Below are 23,564 nucleotides of genomic sequence, written 5' to 3'. Positions count from 1 at the left end.
GTTGTTAATATATATATATATATATATTTAATTGGATTGTATATATATATTTAATATATATATATACAATCATGTTGTTAATATATATATATATATATATATATATTTAATATATATATATACAATCATGTTGTTAATATATATATATATATATATATATATTTAATATATATATATACAATCATGTTGTTAATATATATATATATATATATATATATATATATATATATATATATATATATATAGACTTGTTGCTCCTCAACCCAATGTAATGTTACAACCAATAGATAATATTAATAATAGGACTCTAGCGTTGATGTAGTAAGGTTTTTTTTCTCCCACCAGAGGTCAGGCCAATAATTGTTGTAACGGTTGGTCAGTAACTTTAACAAACCAGGTAGATTGTAGTGCTGCTTGTATATAGTGTATATGCTTCAGAAGATGACCTTGATATAAAGGTAGAAACGTCGAGTGTTGATTTTGGTTTATATTCAACTAAAGTTTTACTCAAAAACGGTAGTTGTCTCCATAATTTTCCATAATGTGGACACATTGAATCATTTTAAGGCATGGTTGGATGAGCACTGTGTGCAATAGTGTGCACCTCCCATGATGAGTCTCTGGCTCCATGGAAGTCAGGTATTATTAATAATAATAATACCCTACTTCCCCTTTTAACTCAGTGAGTACTAGTGCATCCACTACCAACTCTGGGCAATACCCATACTCTCATGGAAAAAATCTACTTTAGTTCCCTTGCTCACAACATTCTTAATATAGCTTCCAAGGATGACATGCTCAAATTAGAAAGTGTTTTATTATTATTATTATTATTATTAACAAGCTGTTACAATGCCATTCCAGCATTTCTTATAATACAAAAGCCATAAGAGTTCCATAGAAATTTGCTGCCATAATGTGAAGGACACTGACAAGTAGGGATAAAGAAATGTTAAGTACCACTGCATATGTCACACTGATCAGGTTATACGATTTCTCTGCATAACTGATCTGGTCATTTGGGTGATAAGGAAACAACAGAAAGTACAGAGGTGAGTTACTAAGACTCTCTCAGGAGTCTTGACTACTGAGCATGAGGACAGATTAAAAGATATGTGCTCTACAGGGCTAGGCAAATAGGAGAGGAAGTGATTTGATTAAGACATAAGTTGATGAAGACACCTATTGGATAAATATTGGCAAACAGCACACAGTAGTGTTTCCCAAACAGTGCAACGGTGCTGCAGTAAACTATTATTTTTTCATACAGCTACTAAGTTTTTAGGACATAAATATGTAATAAGTAATTTAGATCTAACTATTTAATAAACTGAATTGTTAGGTATTTCTTTTGGTCGAGAGGCACTGTGAAGGAAGGAAAAAAAAAAAAGAGCCACTAAGGGCATCGTGAAATGAAAAAGTTTGGGAACCTCTGACATAAGATAATAACAGGCAGTGAAAGAGTAAGGTCATCCTTGTAAGTTGTAAAAAGAGACATGTCAGTCAGGAAGTAAAGTTTTTTTTTTTGCATGGAAGTGAAAAATCAGTAGAATATGCTGCTGAAATGGGATAACAGATTTCACAAAGCATATTTAAGGCAAGGTATGACATGCATAGTAGTCTGCTGAAAATTTGGCTCCTACAATGCGTCTTTCAGAACAGAACCCTGGAAATAATACACATATGTCCTCCCCCATCCCACCGACTTATGTCTCGATCATATTCTTTCTTTCCCCGCCCTCTTATTATTATTATTATTATTATTACCACGGGCTACTCCAGGAGTCCTTAGACTCATCGAGGGAGGCCCTAAACATCATGTTCACACAGCTGTTCAACATTCTCACAGTATCTATCATACCTTGCCTTGAACTCGCTCACTGTCATAGCACCCACAACAGACTCTGGCAGCTTATTCCACTCATTTACCACTCTAAAAGTAAAGAACCCAGCTCTAACACCCCTGCTAACCACGCTCTTGCCCAGCTTCCATGGGTGTCCCCTAGTTCTCCCACCACCAGTCCTGATCTCAAAAATATCATCTGAATTAATCCTATAGAATCCTTTTAGCAATTTGAATGTCTCAATCATATCTCCCCTTTTTCGCCTATCAACTAGTTTCTGCAACCCACAAATCTTCAACCTGTTCTCATATGGTGCATTCCATAGACCTGCTATCATCTTAGTCACTCGCCTCTGGATCCTCTCAACCTCCTCCACATCAAGAAGGAACCGAGGTGACCAAATCTGGGCACAGTAGTCGAGATGAGGTCTTATCAGGGCTCGGTACAGAGGTACAATAACTTGTTTTTCTCTGCTCGTCAAGGTATTTTTCAACAACCAAGTGAGTTGATGAGCTGATTTAGCTACTTTTGCAATGTGCCCCCTAAACTTCATCTCCCTATCCACCAACACTCCCAAGTCCCTGGCCTCATCAATCTCTTGGAGTACAGTTCCACCAATGTGGTATACTGCTGCTAATCTTTTCACTCCGAAATGCATAACCTTACATTTTGTCACATTAAATTGACATCCATTCTCCTTAGTCCAGAACTCCAATCTATCTAAGTCATCTTGCAAGACTTTGACATCTTCTGCATTCACTATCGCCCTACCCAACTTTGCATCATCAGCGAACAAATGAACTGTCCCACTTAGACCATTCCCTATATCGTTAATGAACAGATTAAACAGCAAGAACAGAACCCTGTGGCACACCACTAGTCACAGGCCGTTTTTTGGACTCTACTCCTGAATAAACTACTCTTTGATATCTCTCCATCAACCACCCAGCTATCCATCTCACCAACCCTATATCCATTCCCATATGTTGTAGTTTACGGATTAGAATTCCATGTGGTATCCTGTCAAACGCCTTTGCCAGGTCCAGCAGTATCACTGTAAACCCATTTCCCTTATCCAGTTCAGCCGTCACCCTGTTATAAAACTTGAGCAAGTTACTGAGGCATGATCTACCCTTCACAAAGCCATGTTGTCCTCTGTACAGTATCTCATTTTCATCAATCCATTCCTGTATTTTTCCCTTGACTACTTTCTCCAAGACCTTGACAATGACTCCTGATATGCTGATCGGTCGGTAATTTGCAACCATAGTCTTGGATCCTCCTTTATGCAGTGGAACTATTTTCCCCTCTTTCCACGCCTTCGGGACTAAGCCAGACCTGAGACTCAGATTAAACAACATGGTCAAGGGCACTGATAATTCATTAGCCGCTTCATGCAAGACCCGTGCCGGTATACCATCCAATCCCACAGATGTATTCACATTAAGGTTCTGTAATAGACTATTCACCTCCACTTCATTCATCACAATTCCCATATAAACTAATGGTTCCTTCATTTTTTCAACGTCACCACCTGGATGATATACTTGCAAAGTGCGCGCTCAGTAACTCCACTATATCGACTGGTTCAGTGAACTCTTTACCATCGTCATTCCTTAAAATCATTTTGCCATGTACGGTTTTTCTCTTGCTTGCAGCATATTGAAAGAACTGTTTGGGATTCTCTTTTGCTTGCATAGCTAGTTTTCTTTCATAATCGGCTTTTGCTGTTTTTACCACACTCGTTACCCTTCTAGCCTGTACTTTATACCGTTCGTGTGCCTGCAGGTCACCCCTTTCTTTAAATTCCCTCCATAGTTGTTTCTTTTTTTGCAGCTCAAGCTTAATGGTGTTATTCATCCATTTAACCCCTCCTTGTTTCACTATTCGGACCTTAGGTATACAATCAGCCATAACCTCTTGTAAATGCTCTTTGATCACTTCCCATGCTCTATCGACGTCCAGCCCTTGCAGTTGTACATGCCATGGCACTGATCCAAGCAATCTCCTAAGCTTGTCATATTTGCCAGCACGGTAATTCCACATATGCCCTGTCTTAATCACAAATTTCACACCTTTAGCCACCTCCCAGGTCAAGACCTTATGATCACTCTCACCAATAGGTGGCAACATGGTCATATTCATTACAGTCAAATTCTCGGATACTATTACCAGGTCAAGCACTCTCACACCCCTAGTATTTTCAATTACATGCTGTTTCAGATAGTTATCCCTTAATAACTGAATAAAATCCATTTCCTTCCTCACATGTGTCCTCTCCTCCTTCCAATCAATGTTACCATAGTTGAAATCCCCCATAATAATTACCCTCCTTCCACTCATTTCATCAATTTGTTTATGCATACCATCTCCACCATCTATTCTATCACCTGGTCTATAGCAGCACCCAACTGTATATTTTATTCTGCCAGTATCAATCTCACACCAAATAGCCTCAAATGAGCTCCTTTCACTATCCTGCAATACTTCAATTCTCCTTGGCTGCAGTTCATCAGCTATCATCAATAACACCCCTCCCCCAGTTTTATTCTCTCTGTCCCTCCTAAACATACTATAACCTACACATTCTATCCCACTAACTATATCATCTTCCGTCAGCCATGTTTCACTAATGCCAATAACCTGTGGCCAGGAAGAGCCAATCAAGGCCAAAAATTCTTCCTTCTTGTTCCTAATACCCCTGGCATTAGTATACAATTATCCATTGTCCTTGCGTTCCACATCCCACAGTCCAGATAAAATCTTAGTTACTCTTCAGTATTCTCTTTCTAGCAGTCTACATACTCTTATACTTTAACAACAAACATCATACTATTGAACTTACTTATCTGTGTACCCCCTCCAGCATTTTCATAACTACTATAAGCATGAAGCTATGCTGGTGATCGATATCTGGACAACGATGCACTATCAAGGCCACTTCAATGAAGCCTGATCAATGCCTTACGACTTTCTTATCTCAACCCTATCAGTTACCTTCTCAATACAGTGGCAATACTCTGAGATCATTACTGTGCAACGTGTCTCCTAAATGCATCCCTTTAAGAGTCTCTGTAGTACAGTTAGAAAATAACAGGACAATGCACTCTTCAACTGTACAAGACCATTATGATTTCTCATAATGCTGAGAGGAATTCTCATATGGACTTTTTCAAATGAAGGTGAATTCGCCAATGTCAATATGAAGTTAGCAAGAAAGGTCCCCCACTCCAGAAACTCAGATTTTTCAACCTGCACATAGGCAAACTAGCCAGAGAACAATATGTAGTTAAAAGACTAAAATACTACTAGTGGGCAGTAGATGGCATAGTGGCAGTGAATTATTGTGTAGCAAACAGTGGAGGGGCAAAAAAACCTTTGTTTTTTCCAAGTTATGAACGTGGAAAAAACAAAGACAATGGTATTTGGCGAGAAGAACATGAAACAAAAGATACAAGTGGATGGAACTGATACAGAAAATGTAGAACAATTCACATATATGGGAAGTAATCTGACATATGACTTGGACTGTAAAAAAAGAAATAAAGATCAGGATTGCAAAGGGAAGAACAAATTTGAAGGCCACGGATAACATCTGGAAAAGTAAAGTGATCAGCTTGCAAACAAAACTAAGATTACTGGAAACATGCATCTTCAGCGGTGTACTGTATGGATTTGAAACATGGGTAATAAATAAGGAATCAAGAAAAAGAATTTTGGCATTTGAAAGAACTTGTTACAGGAAGATTCTAAGAATACGATGGGTACAGAAAATCACCAATGAAGAGCTCTATCAGATGATACAACCAAAACAGAATCTAATGCAGAAGATTATAAAACGGAAGCTGCAATTATTTGGATACATCTGTAGAATGAGTGAAGACCGGAAGATAAAGACATTTATGTTTGGTATTTTAGATGGTTTAAACAGAAGAGGTAGACCATACAGAGCATGGATAGACGATATAAAACACTGGTGTGGAATGGGTGTACAAAAACTGCGACACTGTGCACTGGACAAAGAAAGGTGTAAGAAGATAGTGAAGCAGGCATCAGACATCAACGGGCAGTGAGCCTAGTTCGTGATGATGATGATGAAACAGTGGATAGTGGATTATGTAGTCTGCCAACCCATGCCAAGTACTTGGACTCCACGAAGGTGTCGTGTAATAATAATAAATGTCAGCATTTATACACTATCACCCCCAGATCACATGATCTTGAGTATAGTTCCTCCAATGTAGAAACTGCTAATTGATGAATTGTAGCAAGTTTTTTCATTTAGTCAGAAAGTAAATTATACATGAGGAAATTATATTCTTGAAGGTACTGCACATGCAAATAAACATTTGCATGTGCAGTACCTTCACAACTAAGGTTACTTATATATAGAGGCTGTTGATTTCACATCAAATTGCCTCTGCATCCCACTATGCACAGCACCCTCTTTCAGACATGCAATGAATGTATATATATAAAGTCAACAACAGCTTCTATATACAATCTTAGTCATAATGATAGATTACAAATATTTCTTTGTTCAGTTTTTGGAAAAGGATTAAAACAAGAATATAATTTCTTATAAAATATAATTAACTGATTAATGTAGAAGTAATTAATTCATGAATTTAATTAGTTAAATGATCAATTAATGAAATATATGATAAAGTCTTTGAGCTCTTTTCTTTGAGACATATATTAAACTACATTCTTGTTTCCCCAGGGAAAAAAATCCACAATTTTATAACCGACAATAATAATCTTACAAACCCACTGAACCTTCACACAGCACCATTTCTATTAAACTTATCTCCACATCAGAATTTTCTATTATAACCTTCCTCAATTTTGCATCAATTGCAAACAACTAAATAATCACCACCACCACCATAATCAGTTAATGTATAAGTTAAGCAATAGTGGCCCCAAAAAATGGAAACCTGTAACATATCAGTTGTTACACCTCTCATTTGAAATAGTGCTCTTGTCCCCCCGCATACAAATTCACTCATATCTATCAGCCAACCATCTCCATATCCTAGACCGTCACATCTATGCCCCTCAACTATTCTTTGTGATGTTCTGAAATATGTTTGAAAAAAAAAAAAAAAAAAACTCTGTCAGTTTTCACCCTATTAAAAACTATAACAATGTAAAATAATACCACTACAACATGTCTGTGCTACCTCCTGTTAAATTCTTATTTTTGTCAATGTAGTCTCTAACTAACCTTGCCAAAATCTTAAAATTATTCCTGAAACACAAAACTGGTCAATAGTTCAACCTCAGTATTTTCAATTCTAGTGCAGGGTCTTATCTTCTCTCCATCCTTCCTCAGGAACGCTCTCTTATTAGCTCTATTAGTTACTTCCTACATTCCCTCAACATCCCATTCAGTCTTATTTAATATCTTAAATAATGCATTTTCTTTAACTTTGCTGCTGTCTTTGTTCAGTGCAACTTCCCTTCCTGTAATATGAAAGGTGTGGACAATACTTTAACTAGCTGAATAGCCATTAAACATTTCTACTACATTTTCTACTACTGTAATCCTAGCACTCTCTCTAGAAACCAAGGTTAAAGAATTATAGGACTGCACTTGGCTTGTTCGGTTAGTTTGTGTTCCATTTTTCCTTCCTTACTACATATGTCACTTTTCTTGCCTGTGTTTTATATTCCTCCATGAACTTCTCTTTTCTTGCTTATATGTCCTCCACAATAACGCCTTCCTCAATGGTTCCTGCCAATTTTATTATTCATTCACTTTATTCCAACTCTGTTTACTATTCTGATGTAGTCAGAATAGTAAACAGAGTTGGTCAGAAACAGAGTAAGTCAGAATAGAGCTGTTCTTAAATGCATATGATCTATCTTCTAGTTGCTAATTTTATTTCTTCCAAGTTGTTTGTATTATGCTATTCTGTCCATATTCTGGTTGGCTGGCTGGTGAATTATGATTCTACTCAATAACCAACAACCCATGAATTTGAATCCCACTGCAGCAGTGATGTCCTAAGGTGGTAAGTGAATTTCATCACATAGTGTGAGACCACCACCAAGCTTACTGGAAGCCTGAAATTTCAGGCATAAACAGTTCTATGTTTGGCCTCCAGAGTACTGGTTTTTCCAGATTATCTAACCTTTAGCCAATTCATGCTATTAATCTCCTATAGGATTACAATTCTCATAAGTAGAATTCACAAAAAAACTACTTCCCTGTCCTATCTTTTGCTTTGCAGTTCCACGTATTACTTCCTTCTCATTGCAGTATGCATACATCTGGTCACCCTCCAATGTCAAAAAAAAAAAAGTATGCAATTACTTGTCCCACAAAAGGCAGCAAGAATACTTCATTTACTATGGTATTCTGAGGTGTAATTAAAAGGTTCCAGTTGTGCTCCTCTACCATAAGCAATGTTAAGAATGGTCCATTAGCAAGAACATCAGAAATTTATTTTCATTATCTCCATATGCCCTTTCTTCTTTCTATAGTTAAAATCTCCCAGGATGATCGTCATCACACTTATTTGTTAATCTGATTTTCTCAGTTACATAGTCTCTCTCCACAACATTCTCAAGGTCTATATCAACAGCCCACCAACTACTACATTCTGTTCAACTTTTGCACCATCCATATAACTGTAAGCATTATCCTCTTGGATTTCCACACTGATAACAATTCCTTTTAGCTACACCTTCAACCTCCCCTGCTCCTAATTACATCTGGCATTCATAAATAAATAGATTCCTTTACCTCCAGATTTACAGAAAACCACAACCATTATTTATTATTTATTTATTTTATTTAGCATATGATGTACAGGTCTCAGGATATTACATACATATTATATAAAACAATAACAATCATATTAAAAGGAGTACTATAGGCTGAAATGATTAAACATTAAAAAATTAAGAATCAGAGCTTAATCCTTAAATACTGGATCCACTCCAGGGATTCTGGGGTCAGTTTTAAAAAAGTCCTCTTTAGTGCTGCCTGAGAATGAGTAGATAGGGCACTCAAGCACAATGCGACTGATAGTCTGAATCCCACTTCCGCATTCATAGTTTGGACTTTCGGACCTGTTCCATTTATGCAAGAGATGTTTACATCTCCCATGTCCTGTTCTGATCCGATTTAAACTAGTCAATACATGTCTAGGGCTTCGACCACAACCATAACGCAATTGGAAGAACGACGGTACATTGCGCCCTTCGATTGGAATAGGCCTAAGTTTGATTCTCATCGCGACAGGAGGAATCTTTATCTGGACGATTTCAATCGAAGGTGAGTTAGCCAATCTCATATGGAGGTAGCAGGGTTTTTTCTCCCGGAAACTCAGGTTTTTCATCCCGCATACAGACAAATTGGCCATTCAGAACACACGCAATTTACAGATAAAAAATACTAGTTGTGGTAGTGGTGGAGGTGGGCAGTAGATGGCGTTGATGGAGATGATTCGTAGTAGAGGTTCGGTGTAGTAGTTGAGACAGTTGTAGGTGTCCTCCCGCAATGAGTCTTCGGACTCCTTGGAGGTGTCACAAATAATAATAATAATATTTACCAAGACTATCATTAACTTTAGTCAAACCATTCAAATTCCCATCCTTTTCACAACTTCTGCCTTTTTTTGTACCCAAGGCAAATAGTTCTAGTATACTGTACTGTTGACATTTCCCCTGCAAGAGATTTTCTCTTTCTCTCTCATATATATATATATATATAATTTCAGTAGCCCATCTTACATTTTTTCTGAAGATTTTGACTATACTCACTGATACTATTTTGAATCTGTTTCTTGAGTTAACAAATTCAATAGCAATCTCTCCAACTTTTCATTACTCTTCTTATTCAGATCCGGTCCTTTATCATAAAGCATCATCAAATCTGTCTCACATTACCAATTCCATCCATTGTATTGTTCACTATCATAATTCCTCCATAACAGACTTGTGCCATTCTTCTTTTTGAATGTCTATCTTACTCCTCACTACTATCTCAGCTACATTTTGCAATGTTCCCTTACTGTAAACATACTTTTCACCACTCATTGAATTCCTAAGTCCTTATGAGAGAATTACCATAAATAAAATAATACAGTAATATATAACAAATTATTTGGTAATCGAATAAAATAATATTTTTATAACCTACGATTAATTCTAACGACAGAGAAAATTTTGGTTTTGCTCTTGTAAGCTACAACTAATCACACGACACCCATCATCAGTGTTGAATGAAATGTCAGATAAAAAAGCCAACCCCCTCCCCATGTTAAATATGCATAATTCTCAGCTGAACAGGATTTACTTTTTCATTCATATCTTCAAAAAAAGGATTGATAAATCAGTATGTTGATCTGTTAATCGTATTTTGACCAATTTTAACATTGTACAGTGTTGTGACCTATTCTTCTTATTCTATTCTATTAACTTTCTTATACTTTATATCCTACCGGCTGCGCCATTTATGTTGTGTCCCATTTCACGATTTTTATTCTATCTTATAATTTCCGCTTATCTATGTTCATCTATTATCTATGCTTGAGATATCACCAAATATTCTACTAATACTTAAATTATTTCTCCCCTTAGTACCCCTAATATTTGTATTTATACTACGCCTTTTGGGATATTTAGTTTAAGATATTATATTCAAAAACAAGGAGAAAGAACTCAAATATGTCTGAAAGTGTAACTATGTTGCAGTCGTGACACTTTATCTCGTTTCTTAACATTAATTTCCCGAATGATCAGGTTCGTATTTTTCAAATGGTGCATTGGACAGCAATTTCAGACAACTCCTTTATCATTTGAACAAAGGTTTATTAAATCCCCTAATATGGTACAATTCAATTTTTATGATTACTCAATTTAATGCTAAACTAAATACTTACAAACTAACATTAGCTTATTACAAGTAATTAGGCTACGATCCTTTAATGGGTATCACGATCATGCCGCCATAACAATTCAACACATAAATTCACTTGACATGGACAAACAAGATCAATTCACACTATTCAACTATTCAAACTTAAGTAGATTAACTAAACCCTTTTCTGCACTAAAACACAACTATGACATTTTAACTTTCCAATACATTACAATACACATGCAAAATTCTCAGGACACTTAATTATTCACATAACATTAACACTAGCCAGCTTACTTTTAATATATTCTGTCAGATACTAAAGTCCTAGTATAAATTTTCCTTGGATACTTCAACAGTTCCGTATTAGAATAGTGATACTTAATACAGACAAATTTTAGTTAACATTAGATATATTTTACAGTACCTTTCTTTCTTGGGTTTTTTCATATGGACCTTTACCTTCTTCTGATTGAACTATCTTAATATAACCTCATCGATAATCTGCTACTCCTACGTTCCCTCTGGAATTGAACTATGCTTTCACGGTCTTAAACTTTCGTAACTCCGGACATACTTTGAATCATCTATATGACGGCTGTGCAACTCGCCACATGGATATCGATTTCTTTACAGCTCTCCGTTTTTCGTAGTTTTCACTGAAGTTGGAATACAAAGAATATGCTTTCTTTTCCTCGACTTTATGGCATTCTTCGCTTCTCACATAGGAAATACGGAACTGAAATTCCGCTCACTTATGTTTCCGTGTTGTGACGAGGAGATATAACCCCTCTCTCGCCATTCAGGAAAACACCGTGAAATCCCTATGAAAGAGCTTGCGAAGGGCTCCTGGAACAGAATCCAAACCAAAACCAAAAAAGCCTCCTGGGGGGGGGGGGGTTTCAACTCTTTTATACCTGTTCTCCTAACGGCACTTTTTCTAACTTCTTTTCTCCGCCCCTACTTGTTTTTACTTCACCGACCAATTAGGGTGGCGTTTTTCTGCCAAACGTCCTTTGATCGGCGAGCCAATAATGATGTCTCAATCCAGGAATCAGCCCTGAGCGATAGTCTGTTGTTTTCCTTTGCTAGCCTCTAATTTAATCCCCTTTCCAAAATTTTTCTATGAATTTACTTAATAACTTAATCTCTAGCCTCTCACATACCATCTCTTATGACTAATCCTTTTCTGTCTTATTTAACTTTTCTCATTTAAATCTTATCACAATATTAATATATTCTTTCTTTTGTTAGTTAGTTTAACAAAACCTTTATATTTTATATATTTTATTGGATGCAAGAATCTTTCTTTTTTTTTTTTTTATTAATTCAACTATTATCTTTTATGCAGGGTTTTTAATTTATTTTATTTATTCTTCATGTTACACCATGATAGCTGAGAATTCTATATTCTCAAGTTATCAGGTGTAACAACAGCATTCAATTTCTTACTAATGTAGCAGATTACATTATCCATCGATCAGTAGTGAGTTCATTTAATCTCTCATACAAGAAAAAGTAAAATTTCTAGACTTGGTGCTGTGTACGCGTGGATTGACATGGTTGGGAAGGAACCATTTTTAAAATACTTTTTTCTTCTTCCAACCCCCTATATGCTCTAAACAGTGCACTTCTTTTAATTATTATTACAGACATCTCCATGTAATCCAAGATGCGTCACAGGAGGCCCATGTTAACTATTATTTACACAATACCTATTGTAGCTTTCCTTAAACTCTTTTACTGACAAAGAATGCATAACCTTACCCCACCCATGGTACTAATGTACTATGGATTTACAACCTTTCTAGGTGGGATTCCCATAAAAAAAAAAAAAAAAAAAAGTAAATTAGCCATAATGGTGGTTAATAGATTTGTTTACACACCAATGAAAATATGAATGTGAAGAGTCCATTGATATTGAAATAACATGGATAAAAAGCATAAATTATGTGATATACTTTATCTATTTGGCCGCTTATGTGACTTATGTTGACTATTATATATTAAATTATGCACTTCTTACCTTTCAGAAAAATACTTCCCCCCTTCCTTCCCCAAATACAACTAACTCTCACTTATCAGAAAAGTAATTTCTAATATATAACCCATTAATCTTTTATCCATTCTCCTCTCTTCAATATATCAATTGCAATATTTTAAACTTATTCATCAACTTATGGAATTTCATTATTATTAGTACAGACCTCAATGGAATCAAAAGACTCATCACAGGAGATTTCCACTATCACACAAAGTTCATCAAATAAAGTTTTAATCTCATTCAACACTCACCAAACTTCAGGCAATGCATTCCACTCATGCCACTCCACAAGTAAAAGAACCTGCTCCTCACCACTTGATTATACCCTCTTTAATGGATGGCCTCTTGTCCCAATCTCTTTCTATGTAAAATCTCATTCTCCACATTAACCTAGTAACAACCCTTACATATCGCAATCATATCCCCCTTTCCTCCTCTATCTAATTCATGAAGCTTGGCAATTACAACTCCCTCAATCTGTCTTCATGCTCTACATTCAACACACCAAAAAATCACCTCAGTCAATCTTTTTCTCTGGTTCCTTTCCAGTACATTCCCAGCCCCATGGCAACCAGGTGACCAAATCTTTTCACAATAATATGAGACCTGGTTAAGCAATTATAGAATGGAACTATCCCCTCTTTACTTCTATGTGTCAAGGTTCTACTCATATCCTCATCATAGCCATAATCTGAAGTCAAGATTTCTCAACTTGAGCAATGTGACATCTAAACTTCAGGTGTCAGCCCGCCAATTTCATATTCTGCATCTCATCCTTGCCTAACAAATTTCAAAACTTTACACTTTGCCATGGTACCAACTGCTCCAGTCACTTCAGCCAATTACATAGTCTATTCAGATTCTTCTGAAGGACCACAACATCTGCTCGACTCATCACTGCATTCTTGAACTTTGCATCATCTTCAAATATCTGCATATCTCCAGTTAAACCAATCCTAATATATTTAATATACAATTTACATAATGGACCCAAAACAAACCCATGCAGTACACCACTGGTGTCGTTCCCCTTTTGGGAAAATCACGAGTGATGTGGCTATTTGACAGCCAATCGCAATCTAATTTACTGATTTAGTAAATCAGTAAACTTACTAACCTCTAATTCACTAATTTATTATCTATTTGTTACCAACTTGGTATTGGCAATGTATCAAAGGCCTTTTCAAAATCATCACTGTATATACATCTTCCTTGTACAATGCATTCACCATCATGTTGAAGTACATAAGGAAATTGGTAAAAACATGACCTCCCATTAACAAAGTCATGCTGACCATCACAGAGAACACTGTTATTATTAGCTCAATTCTAGTTCTTATCAATCTCTCCAACATCATAACCTAAACACCAAGACAAACAAGCCTATAGTTTGTAGTCTGTGAAGTAGAACTTTTAACTCAAAGCTTGTCATGATGTCACACTTATGAGGATGAAACATCTTGATGAACTGTTCACTGTATACCTCAACCACATAGCAACACTTCCAGATGCATAATTTTCATCTATCATCTAACCATACTCATTCTTTCTTCTACTTGCAACAAGAACTCTGTAAGATTTTTCTTCACCTGATTGACCAATTTCTGCTCATACTGCAATTCTGTTGTCCATGTTAAATACTAGTAATAATCATGCAACTGATTATTACTAGTATTTAACTTGTACTGCCTCCACAGTGCCACCTTCTCCCAGATTGCAGGCTTAATCACTTCATTCGTCTATCTTACACCTACTTAATTCAGCCTTGTGACCTCTGGAATGCACATTCACACATTACTATTAAACAGCTCTTGATCAGTGGTCAAGCATCATTTATCTCCTTTCTGCTTAACTCCTCATTCCATGCAGTAGCTTGAAGCCATCCAAGCTTTTCAATCACTGGTCTTCAAGTTCCACATATTATTATATCTCCAGGGAGTCAAAGACTCATCAAGTGAAGCCATACATCACCCACAACAAGCTTTCTCTTAAACTCATTCAACACATTACTTAAGCAGGCAAACAGATCCACTCGCACACAGTTCTACGAGAGAAAAATATCTAACTCTCACCCCTTTCTTAACTTAGCTTGCACAGATGCACCTTGTCCTCTCCCCACCTTTCATATTATATGAAAAATGTTATCAACTGATACCCTATAATGCCCTCTCAAAAGTTTATAGACCTCTATTATATCATTCCTTTTTTTTCTATCTACCAATGTCTGCAATCTACATACTCTCAATCTATCCTTGTAATTTACATTCCATAATCTCAATATCATCTTTTTAACTTTTCCATAGCTTCTTTATCCTACTGGAAATCAGGAGACGAAATCAGTGCACAGTAGTCCAGGTGTGGTCATATTAAAGCTTTGTAAATAGGCAAAATGGCTTTCATATCCTTACATGCCAATGTTCATTTCAACATTGCAATTATCCTCTGAGTTGTATTTGCAATTTTTGTAATGTGGCTTTTGAACTTAAACTTTCTATCAACCATAACTCCAAGATCTCTAAGCCTAGTCAGTAACTCCAAGCATAATTCTAGCAATAAAATATGCTGTTGGATATCACACCCTGCTAAAGTGCATAGCTTTACATTTACTAACACTGAACTGAAAATCATGATCACTTGCCCACACTTCCAGCCTATTCAAATGATGATGCAAAGATATGCCTATCTTTGCATCATCAGCAAACAACTGAAGATCTCTGAGAAGAGATCTTCAGTTCTCTTTCCGATATCTTTAACATATAGATTACACAATAATAGTCCTGGGGCACACAATTCCTCATCTTAAATCTAGCAGATTCACCATCAGCCACCCACTTATCCAAATTAATAGTTCATATTCCAATCTCATATTCTCTAGTTTATGCAATAGCCTTTTATGTGGTATCCTATCAAATATATAAATTAAAGATGCCAAGAAATTATATTCTTGGGATTCTTTATCCAAGGGTAAGCAACCAAAGTTTGTGCATGAAGTAACTTCCATGACTGCGCTACTTGTATATAGAGGCTAAAGACTTCAAATCAATTGACTTAGTATCCCATAATGCAAAGCACATATTCTTATGGACAATAATAGTGTTAAGCATTATGGGAAGCGCACTACCCAGACCAGTTTCAACCCTTTATTGAGGTCTCACCAGTAGGAGTCAGAGCCAAAAGTGATACCAAGGTTGTAGTAATGCTGATTTCCATATACAAGTAGTCAAAAGGTGTCGCACCTTATTACTAAAATACTCTGGACTAGCAATAGATGTTCAAAGTTTATTTACTTGGATTTTCTTGCTATCTTTAATTTATACATATATCCAAGCAAAGTCCACCAGTATCACAGTGTATCCAGTTTTTTCACTTGGTTATACTACAAATTAAAGATACCAAGAAATTATCTACTTGGTTTAATCCTTTATCCAAGTGTAAGCAAACAAGTTTGCAACTGAACTATTTTCTGACTGGGGCAACTCATATATAGAAGGTTATGACTTCACATCACTTGCCCTAGTATCTCATAATGCAAAGCACATATCCTTATGGGTATGTACAATGCTATGCATTATAGGGTCTCAACCTTTATTGAAGTCTTGTCAGTGGGAGAATAATGTGCGACACCTTTTGGCAACTCGTATATCAAAATATGACTTCTGCATTATTTCAACCTTGGTATCACCTCTGGGTCTGGCTCCCAGAGCACAATTCATAATTCAGTACACAGTTACTCCAGAGATACTTATAGGTCAACAGTTAGATACATCAGTATTCTGCAATATCCTTGTGCAACGGAATTATAATACATTCTTTCCATTCCTGTGGGATCTTTCCTGAGCTAAGACTTAAATTATATAAACGTGTTAAGCACCTACACAGTTCAGATGATCCTTTTTTTAGTAGATGTGCTGATATCCCATCTGTCACACTGCCAAATTTTTATCCAGATTATGCAAAAGCTCTAGAACCTCTATCTCTTCATTCAATGCATTGGTAGCACTGCATATGTTATATACACAGTTTGGAAAGAAATCAATGGACACCCCCCATGGCAAGGTGCATCGTGCCATGTAATAAGTCACATGTCTGTAGCCAGTATATCATGCTCCCAAGTCAGTGCAACTGCGTCCACATGAAATGGCTGTGAGAAGAGAACCAACAGAGTTTGAAAGAGGTGTTGAGATATGATGGCATCTTGTAGGTCTATCTGTTCTGCAAACTCTTAACAAATTGGGCAATCTGTCAATAGTTTGCCAAACAGATCAACAATCAGTGATACTATACTGAGAGATGGAAGCACGGAAGTCAACGGCAAGTGCTACCAACAATGGACAACCCACCACACTCACTGAATGTGCCAGTAGGGTGCTACAAATGATAATATGCAAAAACCACCATTCTTTAGCCAAGACACTGAATGTGGAGTTCTGAGCACTGACTAGAACATGAATCTGCACAAAACCATTAAGAACTGAGGCCCACAATATTGGTTTCCATGGTAGGATCACAACATGCAAGCTCCACATTACATAAATCGACATGCAGTGTCCTCTTCAGTGGTGCAAAGAGCATATACAGTGGGATGGGGAATCTTGGAACACTGTGTTATGGAGCAATGAATCACGCTACATCCTCTACCAAGCAGATGAACAGAGGAGCAGAGGTGTGGGTGTGGCAGATGCCTGGTGAATGTCTCTTACTAGAGTAAGTAACCTCGACTATGAAATTCAGTGGTGGCAGTGTGATGTTATAGTCCAATTTTTCCTGGTTTGGTCCTGAACCTTTGTTTGTGTTTCAGGACCAAACATTGAACTCCAAGAGGTATCTGGAAATGCAATGTTTCTTACTTAGTAACATTTCTACAGAACTGAGCATTAACTTTTTTAGCAAGACAGTGCACTGTATCATAAGGCTGTTGCTGTAACTGTGTGGTCACAAACATCACCACACTTGACTTGCCTCTGCAGATCTCTACTCACCATTCAACTCTACTGAACATCTGTGGGATGAACTGGAGCATCGTGTGAGGTCAAGTGACATCTTCGCCTAACAACAGTTTAGAACCTCAGTCTAGAAGCCTACAGGAAGAATGGTCCAAAATTCCCAATGATCGCTATTGTATGAAAGGAGGTCCTACATCCTATTAGGGCTGGCACCATTGGCTGTTTGTTCCTCACACTATGATAGCCAGTGACTTCTTTCCAAATAGTGTACACCAGGTTGATTTACTCCATAACATACATCATTGTAGTTATTCAGTACTATTTTCTTTTGCACCATACCATATTAGCCTTACAAGTGTGGATATAAAAACTTCCAAGCATCTTGGAGACTGTAATTCTACATTTAAATCAACAAAAAAATTGGTCACCATTGACTGTAGCAGAATACATGGTCAAAATATTTGTGTGCTTGCTTGATAGATATTCAATGTTCTTATTAAAGTTACTTTGTTTATCATATTATCTTTACCCTTGACAAAGCCTCAGTTGCTATTGCATAAAATGAAGGCAATACAGAAGTGAGGTTCTTTATTAGTATCCAACCTAAAATCACCCCCTATTTTATATTTTTAAACTTATGAGTAAACATCTTATTATCTCATTCTATCAAATTTGTTATTGTCTATATCACCCTTCTAATGTCAGCAATTATTTATTCTGAATAAACTTTCTAGAGCCTCTGTAACTCAATCAGTTTTGATGATGCACATCAATGAAAAGACTCGAGTTAAAATCCTGTCTAGGACATGAAGAACATTTATCAAAATTTTCAATGGAGGTAAGGTTGCTGGTCTCATATGGCAGTACAGAGTTTTTCCTTCCATGAACTCAGGTTTTTCATATCACAAAATAGGCAAAACAGCCATAAGAAAACACATAATTAACAGCCATAGTATGCTATGCAGATATGATTAACCACTATATCAGATCATTAATAAAGTTACAAATTAATAAGGTGCAAATCAATTGACTGTGAAAGGCCACCGAGCCTCATCATGCAAGAGAAAATGAGAATTTCTCCAGTCAAAACATCCTAATAAAAAAAAAACTATCTTACTTAGAGATTTAAATATTCCAAGCTATGAATAGTTTCTCATTTTTCCAAATTCTCTCTCTTCCACATGCTGCCTGAGATTATGTGAATACAGTAATACCCCACCTTATGAAGATTCCCTTTACAATAAGACACTCATATAATGTTTTTCAATTATAACCAATGCCCATTTATAAGATGCTGAATTCACACACACAATGGTTTTTAGAAACATGAGGCTCCTGTGAATCACCTGATGTGCAGTTATCATGAACTGTTTGTTTACAATGTTGTTGCTCAATACATCTCTCTCCTTGTGTTTTGGCATTTTGCTGTGATTTATAAACTGTAACTATTATTTTATTATTGTTAATAATGACATCAAAGTAAGGGTGCTGTTGCTTCTAGTGAAAATAAAAAGATGTGTAAACCTATTATGTTATATACTAAGTAGTGATGAACACTGAGATAGACTGCAGGCTAAACTTAACTTGCACTACTGTTGTTACAATCATTAAAAATAAAGTTCTTAATGAAGTGCAAAGTGCTAAACAACTTAATACCAGAGTTAGTTGTAAATGATAATCTTATTGCCAAAATGGATGGCATGTTCCCTTAAGCTAAAACATTCTGAATAACTTTTCTGTTTGCATATCTGATGAAAATAAATGCTTCAGTAACATCATCATCATCCTTTCAGGAATTTAGGCCCAGTGGCCTGTTCTGGTTTCTTTCCATTTTTTCCTTGGTCGTTCCTGACTTCTATATCCTCCAACTGGATGTAGCAGAGTATTTTTCTTTAAAAAAAAAAAAATTTTTTTTTTTAAGCTATTTGGGGTGAGATACAGATCAGTAAGATAAAATATACGTGAGATGGCCAGGAGAGTGTTGATGGAGAGGTATCAGAGAGTAGTTTATTCGGGAGCAGAGTCCACAAGAAAGCCTGTGACTAGTGGCGTGCCATAGGGTTCTGTTCTTGGACCACTACTGTTTAATTTGTTCGTTAACGATACAGGAAAGGATCTGAGAGGAACTGTTTAGTTATTTGCTGATGATACAAAGTTGGGTAGGGCAATAATAGTTAATACAGGTGATGTCAAAATTTTACTGGATGATTTGGATAGATTTGCAGACTGGGCAAAGCATAAGGTTATGCATTTTGGGGTGAAAAGATTACCAGTTGTATACCACATTAGTGAATAGAGAGTTTAGAGAAAGTTTAGGGGCACATAGCAAAAGTGGCTAAAGCAGCTTATCAGATCACTTGGTTACTGAAGAATACTTAGACGAGCAGAGAGAGAGAGAGAGACAAGCAGGTTATTGTTTCTCTTTATCGAGCCTTGATAAGACCCTATCTTGACTACCATGCACACCAGAGTTTTTCTTGGTGACTATGAGGAGGAGGAGGTAGAGGGCGGGATCCAGAGGCGAATGACAAAGATGGTAGCAAGTCTATGGAATGAACCTTATGGGAAGAGGTTGAAGATTTGTGGGTTACAGAAACTGGCTGATAGGTGGAAAATGGGGTGATATGATTGAGACATACAAATTACTGAAGGGTTTTTACAAGATTAATTCAGAAGAAATTTTTCAGAACAGGTCTGGTGATGGATGAACTAGAGGCCATCCATGGAAACTGAATAAGATTGTGGTTAGCAAGGTGAAGAACTAGGTTTTTTGCTTGGAGAGTAGTGAATGAGCAGAATAGGTTGCCAGAGTCTGTTGTGGGTGCCATGACTGTGAACGAGTTCAAAACAAAGTATGATAGATACTATGCAAATGTCTGATAGTTCTTGACATGTTTAGGGCCTCCCTTGATGAGTCTAAGGCCTCCTTGGAGTTGCCTGTAATAATAATAATTGGTTGCTGCTATAATCCAGGGGTGGGAGAATGTTGACGGTATGCATTGGAAATTTGCATGAGTGCACATACAGTAATTATGGAGGATTTCAATTATAGGGACATAGAATTACATAGCTACTGAAGAACATGCTGACAAGCAGAGATAGAGAAATTATTGTTCCACTTTATAAGGCATCAATTATAAATTCAGGTGATGAGATCTATAAACAGATCTGGTCACCTGAATTCTTTGGGGATGAAAAAGTGGTGGAGTGGATCCATAGGCAAGTGACAAAAGTTGTGGCAGGTCTGTGGAATGCTTCCTGTGAGAATAGATGGTCTGTAGGCCTCCCAAAACTAGCTGATAGGCATAATAGAGGAGATAGAAGCATATAAGTTATTAAATGGGTTTTATAAGATTCGTGCTGATGACTTTTTTTGGTACAGTGTAGGAGGGGAAAAAACGAGGTGTCATCCCTGGAAATTGTGTAAGAGTGTAACCAGGGTGTAAGGACTAGATTTTTTGCTTGGAGGATGGTGAATGGATAGAATGCATTGCCAGAGGTGGTTGTGAGTACTTCATCTGTGAATGAGTTTATGGAGAGGTATGATAGGTATTGAGTGAACAATGGCTATTGTGTTAATCATAGGGTCTTCTCAGGAAGACTCATCACAGGAGACCCTATGCAATCATAGGGTCTCCTGTGATGAGTCTTCTGGATCCATTGTAATAATAATAATAATTCACAAGGAAAGAAAATTTTTTTAAAAATCAGTATAATCAAACAAATCCCTTTTCCCACATAAATATGGAAACAGATCATATAGTGAACAGAAATGGCAACATACATGGTGAATGAAAATACAGAATGTAATCTGAGACAATGATAAAGTCCTCTAAGACTAGCATGAAGCAAATACAAGTGAAAAGGCTTAATCTAGTTTCACCTATAAAGCTGGAATCTCATAACAGAACTGAAGTAGATCACTATCTAGAGTTGCTGTCAATTAATGTTAATTATATTTATGATGTACCAAATTAGGGGCATAATTTGTCTTCTTGCAACAAGCTTTTCAAGGACTACATGAGGGTTATATAGCATGGTAATTATACAGCTATTAAAATATATATAGTTTTTTTAAATAATAAACTCTGTAATGTAAATAAAGTAATTATTTTCATGTTAACAGTTTTTGGTACAAGTAGGATACTATAACTTGTGCAATCATGAGAAGAAGACTGCCTAAGCTTTTAGCGCCCATACTAAATGAGCAGACGTTTTAATTATGGGTCAATGCGATATTAATTTTGCCTTTATGGAAAACAAACGAAAGTCGTTAAGTGATGCATTACTCATCCTAGTAACTTCCTGGTTTAGTACTGTCATGCCCATGTGGGAAGTAGGCCAAATCCTGTTTGACTCTTAACAGATTGATAGTAAGCAACATTTTTCCCCCCAGATAACTACCATCATGTAGATCTGATTAACAAAAATGCAGCAACAAAATTTTCATTATATGTACCGAAGTATGAAAATATGTCAAATAATTATGCGCTGTAAACAACAGTAACGATGCTGCAAGGCAAAACAATCGCATTTGTAGCTGTCGTTATCTTGTTTACGATTTCAACGAACAAGTCATGTAAATGCCGATAACAAAAGTCAAAATGTCGATGTAAATTCGGTACTCAATGGTATGTATAAATGGTGTGAGGTGAAATTAAATGATATCAGGTTTGTACATGGAAATACATTTGTAATGTCAAGCAAATCATAACGTCAATGTAAAAAAAACCATTACTATATAACTTCAAATTGTGTTTATATTCAACCAAAGATCTATTATGCAGTTTTCTGCTTTAAAGATTTGTTGGGAATATCGGAAAACAACTTTAAATTTTCAGCAGCACTGTATTTCCAACTTGGTTAAATGTGCGTCTAAGCTGGAGTACCATGGCGTCTCTGTTGCCACCCTACATGCCAATGCCAGTTACCATGCTGAAACGAGCGACACAGGTCACCCTAGTACGGGACATAAATGCGTAGAGTTGTATAGCACAAAATTGTAAGTACTGTAGTGCGAACATGTACAGCGACTTACCGTTTCTGAGCTCGTGGGTGACGGTGCGTGCGCTGTGAGACGGTCCAACGCCCGCTTCTGACGACTCCATAGGTTCTTGAATGTTTTGTTAGACGCTCAGGTGGTCGTACGCCTGACCCCCTTCCACCATAGTCCTGCTGAAAAGTTCACTAAGTATTTTTGTAAAGTGAGTTATTTTCGCACTACTGCCATCTGGTAGTGGCGTCAAGAGTACAGCTGTCGAGCCAAAGTGACCTTCCAATTAGGGTGTACGTCTTGGGTGCAGATTTTTGGTTTCGATGGTACACACACTGATGCAAATAAAGTATAGTATGCAGAAGATTATATGTTGGAGAAATTTCAAACTTAAAGAATTTGGAAAGCGGAATCCTTACTCTTTGTATGTCTACGGGCCGCACTCGTTGCTTTCGCTGAAATTTTGCTACCATTCAAGTTTCATTCCTTTCACTAGATTTCGTCATTTCAACTTTGAAACGCCAAATATCAGTTTTTCCCGCTGCACTGCACTGCACGACTCAGAGTGCAGCACCTACAGAGCGGAAAAAAAAAAAAAAAGGTCGGAAACACTTGAATATATATAAATTTTCAGCATCATGCTTACAAAAATCAAAGCATAACGAAGTGCATAAAAATATTAGAAAAGAAATCGAATAATAACATATGCATCATGCATTAATGTAACAGCCAAAGACTATAAAAATTGGTATGAATAGTTGTATTTCGAAATTGCAAGATGCGTGCGACTTGCGTATATGAAAGTCACTGTTAGTGTTGGGAAAACTTGAAAGCAACTACGAGACCAAAAATAAAAATAAAAATA

At 36.6% G+C, this 23,564-nt stretch overlaps 1 protein-coding gene across 2 annotated transcripts in view; it reads right to left on the bottom strand.

Moving 5' to 3' along the window:
- Positions 1 to 23,196, bottom strand: part of LOC150104645 (ribosomal protein S6 kinase alpha-5-like) — a 547,165-nt gene extending 523,969 nt beyond the window's left edge. For both annotated transcript variants that reach the window (XM_090395839.1, XM_090395841.1), the window contains exon 1: positions 22,745 to 23,196. Coding sequence is in view for 1 of the 2 variants with exons in the window: in XM_090395841.1 (XP_090251967.1) it covers positions 22,745 to 22,814 (70 nt within the window). In the remaining variant the exon portion in view is untranslated. The remainder of the gene's footprint in view (positions 1 to 22,744) is intronic.
- Between the last annotated feature and the right edge of the window lie 368 nt (positions 23,197 to 23,564).

This window comes from Typopeltis vanoorti, chromosome 7, assembly GCF_054136105.1.
Source record: "Typopeltis vanoorti isolate ZY-2024b chromosome 7, IOZ_Tvanoo_1.0, whole genome shotgun sequence".
NCBI classification, from domain to species: domain Eukaryota; kingdom Metazoa; phylum Arthropoda; class Arachnida; order Uropygi; family Thelyphonidae; genus Typopeltis; species Typopeltis vanoorti.
The sequence above is the reverse complement of the archived record's forward strand: the minus strand, read 5'-3'. Positions and strand labels throughout refer to the sequence as shown.